The sequence below is a fragment of the Pundamilia nyererei genome, unplaced genomic scaffold, assembly GCF_000239375.1.
Source record: "Pundamilia nyererei isolate P.nyererei 1_Seehausen unplaced genomic scaffold, PunNye1.0 scaffold00059, whole genome shotgun sequence".
Taxonomy (NCBI): domain Eukaryota; kingdom Metazoa; phylum Chordata; class Actinopteri; order Cichliformes; family Cichlidae; genus Pundamilia; species Pundamilia nyererei.
This window is the reverse complement of record NW_005187460.1, coordinates 943,224-951,441: the sequence shown is the minus strand read 5'-3', so window position 1 is coordinate 951,441 and position 8,218 is coordinate 943,224. Positions and strand designations below refer to the sequence as shown.

Below are 8,218 nucleotides of genomic sequence, written 5' to 3'. Positions count from 1 at the left end.
TGATGAATTCTGCATTATTAAGTGATAAGAACAAGTAATCTGATGTCCTGTAATCATTATGACGCTATAATTTGAGATACAATAAATAAAATAAGTTTTTGTACAAAGTATCGGTATCGGATCAGTATCGTCGATACCACCCTGAATTTTACTTGGTATCGGATCGGAAAGGAAATTAGTGGTGTTGCACATCACTAACATTCAGACCAGTAGCGCTAGATTAGATTGTCCTATACATGTCTGGCTCCTCGCACTTTTTTTCTTTTTTAAAAAAAGCAAATGTTTACTCCTTTGTTACTTTAGGAATATATATTTGTATGACCATTGTAAATGGATCATATGTAAATGTGAGCTTGAAAGCTTGGCTGTCTCTATGTGTTAGCCCTGTAACAGACTGGTGCCCTGTGCAGGGTGTACCCCGCCTTTTACTCTCCAACAGCTAGGATAGGTTCCAGCTCACCTGTGGCTCTGAGTAATGAAGGAAATGAATGGATGGACTTCAAGATTAGCATATAATACAGTCTACAGTATGCAAACCTTTGTTTATGGTCAATGAACAATCATTGTTCTGCTTAAAGCAATCTAGTGCTGTCTGATGGCACGAAACAGGAACATTTCTTATATTAAAGCCTGATATCACACTAGTTTTAAGCCTGGAATTGATTCCCAAGAAATACCAATCTATGTTGCAATTACCGGATGCTTGAGATACTCTTTGTGTGCTGGCGCACTCTCCAGTCTGAAGGATGCTTGAACTGCTCCCTAAGTTTAGAGGAAATAAAAAACAGTGTTGCAACACTGGAATTACGCTGACCTCTAGTGGTCGTAAATTGAAAGCAGACACTGGTCAGGCCGGCTGCACTCCTACTCGGACACAGTGTCTTCCGGAAGTGATGAGTAATGTTATTGTAACAGTCCCGTGAACCTCTCAGCGTCCTTTCCTGAATATCGCAAGACCTTGGTGTGTCAAAGTGATATGTTTAGAGGGCAAATGGAAGCAATCACAAAAATGTGGAAGTAAACGTACAACACTCGTGCAGGAAATGAGAAACAAATATTCATGTAAAAGCACGTAGCACCTGAGAGGAAAGTGGATATATAATAGAATAGCAGGCATTTATATAGCTGCTATTCTATTATTCAGTACAACATTATTTCTTGTATTGTAAATCTGGTTGAGCACATTTTTGTCAGCACATTCAAACTGTTTTGGAAGACTGAGAATGTCCTTACGAAATTCGGTTTTCTCATTGTGCTTCTAAAGAGCAAGGCTGGATGTGAAAGAAAATATGGCCACATAAGTTTTCATTTACTGAGTTTACTGAGGAAGTCAAAACCACAGGAAACCACAGATGTAGGCAAAAAAAAAACAAGAATACAGAAACCAAAAGCTGTACCATGCATTGATTGGTTTACACTACCAAAGTCTAAGAAAATAACAAAACAAAAACGGTTCACATGAAAATAAATCTTGTTTCTTGATCTCCAGATGTTAAGTGAGATGATTCATGCTGTTATCGGACTCTATGCGTGTGTAGTTTTTTTAAAGACGTAGACGCAGGCTAAAACTGATAAGACGAATTGTGGTAAACAAGGAACACTTTATTCTCAGCAGCGGGACACACTCTCCCTGTCTTTTCATATTTGTGCTCATATATCTTATGGCTGTGCTTTTTATGGGTTGTTTAAACAATAACTGAGCGAACAGGGAAATGCTTTTCTTCATTTCTTCTTCTGACACACCCAGTTACATATGAGGGGAGGAGGGAGCGAACGGGGAAACAGAGAGTGAAGACTAACAGATCCACAGCTCAAAAGCCTTCCAAAGCTGACTGAGGAAATACGCTTCTTCTCTGTTGGTTTACAAGATTTTGTAGCAGTCGTGTCCATCGGTACTCTGTATGGACCTTCCTGTTGTGGTTTTACTGTGTTTCCCCTTCAGGCACTGACAGAGAGCTCCAGGAAAAAACTTTTTTTTTGGTGAGATAAGAGGTAAGTTAATGTTGTTTTACGTTTGTTGTCAAATAAGGATGAGTTTCTTCCTGGTTCATAGTTAGACTGCCTGTTTTTTTTTATGTACTTTTGTAGAACAGAAATGGAAAAAAAGGTATTTCTTCTGTAGTTATACTTCATAGCTTCGTCAACACTAACGCTTATTCAGAAAGAACATTCAAACAAAACTGGATGAGGCGCACAGGGTGTGCTCGGGGGAATGACAGCGCCTCATTAGTTTATGTGGCTCGTAGCTCTCTGTAATTGATTTAGGATGTATTTAGAGCAAGATACAGAAAGGCTTGGTTGGACTGACTGGGCCTCTTTCCTACCACACTGACCAGCCCACGGTACACAATGTAGGCTCTGTATTATAAAAAGAGACTAAGACCAGTAATCTGTAGTCAATGTACAACAGGACTCAAACTGAGTAAAGTGCATTCAAACCAGATTGCATCATGTCTCACAAACTAAGTAAATGTGTTACACAGTAGCATAGCTTCGTTATTGTTACTTTCCTGTTTGGTACTTCAGTTCATTTCAGCTCTGTGTAGATGTGGATTAAGATTTAATTTTTAAAATTCAAAACACTGTCAAAGTTAAAACCACAAAAAAAACCAAAAACAAACCACACCAACTATATGAGCAACCCGTCTTAGTTGAGTTTTTTTCATAGTATTTTATATAAAATTGTAACATTCAGGAAAAACATTTTTGGAGCCACTTTACTTGAACCCTTGAATAACACTTAGTAAATATTACTTTTTTATCATTAAGGTATTTGCTTATGTTGGAGAGAGTATTTCTTTGTTATTAGTACTTCAGATGACTGCGCTATATATACAGTGCTATGGAAAAGTATTTACCCACTTCCTGATTTCTTATTTTTGTGCATATTTGTCACATTTACATGTTTCAGATCATTAAACACATTTTAATATTAGACAGATATAACTTTTAAAGTAATGACTTTGTTTATAAAGGGAATAAAGTTCTTCAAAACTACCTGCGCCTGTATGAATAAAGCTGTCTGATGATGTGAAATAGGCTAAAACCCCTCAAAAAGCAACACATCGTGCCATGAAACAGTCATCTTTCAATCTGGGTTACAAAGCAATTTTTAAGGCTTGAAGACTTTGGAACCATTTTCCACAAACGGAGAAAACTTGGAACAGTGGTGAACCTTCCCAGGAGTGGTTGAGTGCATTGAAGACTCATCCAGGAGGTCACAAAATAACCTAGCACAGCATCTAAAGAACTGCTGGCTTCACTCAGCTCAGTTAAAGTCAGAGTTCATGATTCAACAATAAGAAAGAGATAGGGTAAAAATGGCACCCATGGAAGAGTTCAAGGAGAAAACCTCTCCTGACCAAAAAGAACATGAAGTCTCGTCTCAGATTTGCCAAGAAACATGTTGATGATCCTCGAGACTTATGGGAAATATCATATTTCACACTAAGAGTCAAACTTGTTGGTGGTAGTGTGGTGGTGTGAGGCTGTTTTTCTGCATCAGAAGGACTTGCTGTAATTGATGGAAACACGAATTCTGCTCTCTACCAGAAAATCCTAAAGGAGAATTTCCAGTTCAGCTCATAGGCTGAAGCTCTAGACAATAAAGATTATTTCCCAGTCTAGTCAAAGTCCAGACTTTGTTGAGTTGAGATCCTTTGGTGTGGCCTAAACAGGCTATTCATTTTAGAAACCTTCCAATGAGGCTAAATTAAAACAATTGTGCTTAGAAGAGTGGGCCAAAACTTCTCCACCGTGCTGTAAAAGACTCAGTTCAGGTTATCTCAAATGCTTGATTGCAGTTCCTGCTGCCAAGGGCGGCACAACCATTTGTTAGGTTAATGGGGCAGTTACTTTTCATACAGAACCACAATTTTACTGAATCTTTTTTTCAGGAGTTACTATGATAAGTTTCAACTAGAGATGGACCGATCCGATATTACGTATCGGTATCGGTCCGATACTGACCTACATTACTGGATCGGATATCGGAGAGAAATAAAGAATGTAATCCGATCCTTTAAATATCAAAAAAGCACCTCACAAAACTTGCGACACTGGCGTGACTCAGCTCATAACCGTAGCACGTGGGAGCAGTGTGCTCATGTGATAGAGGCCGTGTGTATTTGTAGCCTCACTACCAAACCAGCATTTCATCTCCGAGGAAGTGATCCCAGAGAGAAGTAGAGCAAGTGTGTAAGTTCATCTCTGAATGTTTGTAAAGCATTCCTGCGTTAAGCTTAACAACCGATATATGGAGCGACTGCCTCTTCTCTCTCCCTCCCCTTCCTGCTGCTACCTCACTCATGAAACTGATCAATGATCAGCTGATCGGCCTTTCTGTCGCAAGTTCGTCTCTCTTGCTTGTTTTTGGCCCACTTTGTGCCAGAAAGAGGAAACCAGCGGCTGAACAACAGCAGCACGTTTAACCTTGATAACCTTGTTAGAATTTATTTAATATTACTTTCTACACCAGGATCCTTTTCTGCGTAGCTGACGGCTGGTAACTGTGCAGCGGCGGATCTAGCATTATATTAAATATTAAATATTTATAATATAAACTGCAGAAAAACTACAACCCCCCACTGCCATTGTGTTGCGTTGAGTTGAGTTGAATACTTGTGGTTACAGATTGGAGGGCCTCTTAACATATTTTTTGTGCTACACTGGGTAATGAGCTCAGTATCTGAGCAATAGTCAGATACTAACCTCATAAACCATTAGAAGGATATCAACCACTGGAAATATTTATGTGATGCTGTGGTTAGCTTTTAAAAAGCTTTAGCTCACACCTACATCTGCTAATGTTTCCTCTGAAACCATATAACTGGTTGTCACACACAAACCTTTGCATAAAAAAATGCAATTAATATTTTGCCTCCTGTTTGCATTGGACAAAGCAAATTACAAGTTCCTCGTCACTCATTGAAAGTGACACAAATCTCAAATACTGTGTTGCAGTGCCAGAAAACTTAGATCAATACGTCTTAAGTTTTTATTTGTACTTATTCAGTTTCAGTTTACATTTCTGAAGATGGAAAAAGGATATCCACCACAGGAATCAGCTCCACCTTACCCTGGCCCACCCTTGGACTATGGACAAGGAATGCCTCAGCCAGGGACGTATCCTCAACCAGGGACGTATCCTCAACCAGGGACGTATCCTCAACCAGGGACGTACCCTCAACCAGGGACATACCCTCAACCAGGGACATACCCTCAACCAGGGATGTACCCTCAGCCAGCACCTTCTCCTCCAGGATATCAGCCAGGTCTGTGTCTGCACTCACAAATTATTCCTGCTTTTTATACCAAAATATTCTAATAAACCTTTGTTGTTATGTGTTTGCTTAAATACACAAATGAAAGAGAATAAAGATTAAAGAGATAAATTATAGAGTGACAGTTCTCTTCAAACAGTATAGTAAAGTACTTATTTACGTATGTATATTCGTCCCTGTTGTGATGACTTGTGTACTTTGTTTAACAGGCGGTGTCTTTGCTCCTGCACCGGGTGCACCTGTCACAACAGGTGAGGCAACCGGATCCTGTAAAGTACACCTACGTGTCTTTGTATGATTTCTCAGAACTCTTGCATGCAAATATGCATCATGGGAAAATAAAAACATTAAAAGGTTAAAGTGTAACTTCTCACAGCTGTTAAAAAGCTGTTAAAAAAAATGAATGTGCATCTGCTCCAGCGTGTAAAGTGAACAGAGCTGCCTCTGTAGACACTGGCTGAAATTCTTGGTCTCATATCAAACTGATCTGAAGAATAGGCTTGTTTGTAGCCTCTCTACAGGGAAAAGCAATTGTTCAGAGTTCACCCCATGTGCAGTCACATCCTGAGTCCTGCCTTTTGAAATAGATGCATAAGAATCCACTCCAAAGCCACATTTGTGTGTTAAACACATGTAAAACATTAACTATGTCACAGTTGTACAGTTATATACTACTACTAATACCAGTAGTCTTCTACTTCTAGACTATATTACTGGTCTATGCTGTGCTGGACATCTGCTACTAGAAACCTTAGTGCTTGAATGGCTCATTACTTTAAAATACAAGACAACAGAAAGGCTTTGAAAAAAAAAGCCCCTTTCCACCCACAACTTACTACTGCAACCACTACTGCTTGCTACTTGCACCCTCCAGTGGTGATGTCGAGTCTTAGCTGTTGATACAAGGCAAGTATGGGGAACACATTTCCACTGACTTAAGTAATGCAAGTGAAGGGTCACACACTTGACGAATGATTTGAAACCACACTGGGTTTGGTTATAGTTAAGTAATAGGAGCAGGCCAGCTGCAGGAAGTTGGCTTGAGATCAATCAACATAAGGTGGCTCCTTATGGAAGTTTTGAGGGTTGTTTGGTTTTCCTTTGCAGGCGAGTTCTGGTCATCAGCCTGCATCTTGCAAATGTCTGCTGCAAGATGCAACAGACATGAGATCCTCACTGCCAGCTTGATAGTCAGTTTAAAGCCAGTCTATGAAGCTCGACTGTGCTTTGAATTTTAAAATGGAAACAAAGGTTAATAGAAATAATAGGAATAAACACCTTTATTTTGTGTTTTACACATTTCTGTTCCTCAGTGACTAACATTGTAGTAACACCGAGGCTACAGGATGTTCCTGGACAAACTGTGTGTCCTCACTGCCACCAGGCAGTGATCACCAGGACACAACACACCCCGGGCCTGCTGACGTGGGCTATTTGTGGAGGCCTCGTCTTCTTTGGGTAAATACAACCATTTAGGTAGAGGATTTTCAAGCTAAAACTCTAAAAGAGCTGAGACACATCTTTGATCTTAAGAAAACCTTAACATTACAAGTGCTTTTTTCCACCTACAGGTGCTTTCTTTGCTGCTGTATCCCATTCTGCGTTGATTCCTGTCAAGATGTGGAGCACCACTGTTCATCCTGTGGCAGAGTCATCTACGTTTATAAGCGAATGTGAATCTTTTGATGACTCTTACCCATTTGACTATGACAGAAATCAGTGGAAGATTTGTAAATCAAGAGATTCAAGCCAAACAACATACCAATAAATACTTTTATCAGCTGCATGTTGTAGTTATGAGTTTTTCTCCTTTGCTCAGATGTGAATCTGGGCGGTTGCTCATGCTGTAATTCAGTATTTAGACATGATATTATTTTGAGATAAGTAAATATTGAGTTTATACACCAGATACCTTTGTAACATTACAAATACAAAAATTAAATCTGTAAATACTAATAGATTATATTTTTTTCATAAACTTCTTTGTATGTTTTTGTCATATAATTTTATGCCACTGATTACACGATATTTTATATGTATCATATTTCATATGTATCATCTTTATTGTTTGTTTTCTCTTAGTATACCTAGTTTTGTATTGCAATACTTCTAATGCGCTTTGAATTACTTAGACACCCAAACTCTTAAACTTATTTCCAAATTATTTCTGTGTAACCAGCAAAGCTCGGACAATAAAGGAATATCCTTGGAATATTGTTTTGTGGTAATTAAATGCACAGATAAATGAGTGTGGTTAGGGGCTAATTTCATCATCTGATGTTGGAATCATCCTGAAAAAACAACATGATTTTGTTTTGTTTGACTGCGGTTTGACTGTGTGATTAAGTGTCTGTCTGACACATAACACACACGATTAATGAATAAACAAACAGATTAACTAATTAACTGAGTTTCAATTTTGCACTTTCGTTTGAAGGTATGTTAAATTTTTTAATTAACTTGTGAGAAAAGGGCTAGGCTTACAAAGCCAAGGAATTTTCATTTTGATTATTTGTTTTTTGTTGTTCTTCATGTAGTTCTTCAGCTTCTGACATATTTTTTTTAAATGTTTATCCCCATGTCATCAACAAGCTTCTGGAATAATTCTGCTAATTTGACCAGAATTGGAGGAGTTCAGATAAACTTGTTCGTTTCTAAAAAGGTTGGCTTAGGTCGGGGCTTTGGGAAGAACATTCCAGAAGTTTAATGTCAGCCTTCTTTATCCATTTCAAAAACAATGTTGGCTTGTGTCTGGGATCAATGTCCTTGGAAGATCCAAGTTTCAACTGTTGATTTGAGGTGAAGTTGAGGTTGTCTTCCTTCTTTGTTAATCAATCTACTATAAAGCAGGTGGTGGTTTTTAGAAGACATATAAACTTGAGAAACTCTGCTACAAGAGACTTATCTCCACTCCTGCAAATAAGCAGAAACAACAC

The 8,218-nt window shown here is 38.6% G+C and overlaps 1 protein-coding gene across 2 annotated transcripts in view; it reads left to right on the top strand.

The window, feature by feature from the left end:
- Positions 1–7,494, top strand: part of LOC102203640 (lipopolysaccharide-induced tumor necrosis factor-alpha factor homolog) — a 43,488-nt gene extending 35,994 nt beyond the window's left edge. The window contains exons 1-5 of one of the 2 annotated variants that reach the window (XM_005734535.2): positions 1,603–1,992; positions 5,015–5,273; positions 5,492–5,533; positions 6,596–6,740; positions 6,854–7,494. In XM_005734535.2, coding sequence (XP_005734592.1) covers positions 5,036–5,273; positions 5,492–5,533; positions 6,596–6,740; positions 6,854–6,959 — 531 coding nt within the window. In that variant the 5' untranslated portion in view covers positions 1,603–1,992; positions 5,015–5,035 and the 3' untranslated portion in view covers positions 6,960–7,494. Of the gene's footprint in view, positions 1–1,602; positions 1,993–5,014; positions 5,274–5,491; positions 5,534–6,595; positions 6,741–6,853 lie in introns of those variants that run through there. The other variant, XM_005734536.1, reaches the window with a different exon arrangement.
- Positions 7,495–8,218: the final 724 nt, after the last annotated feature.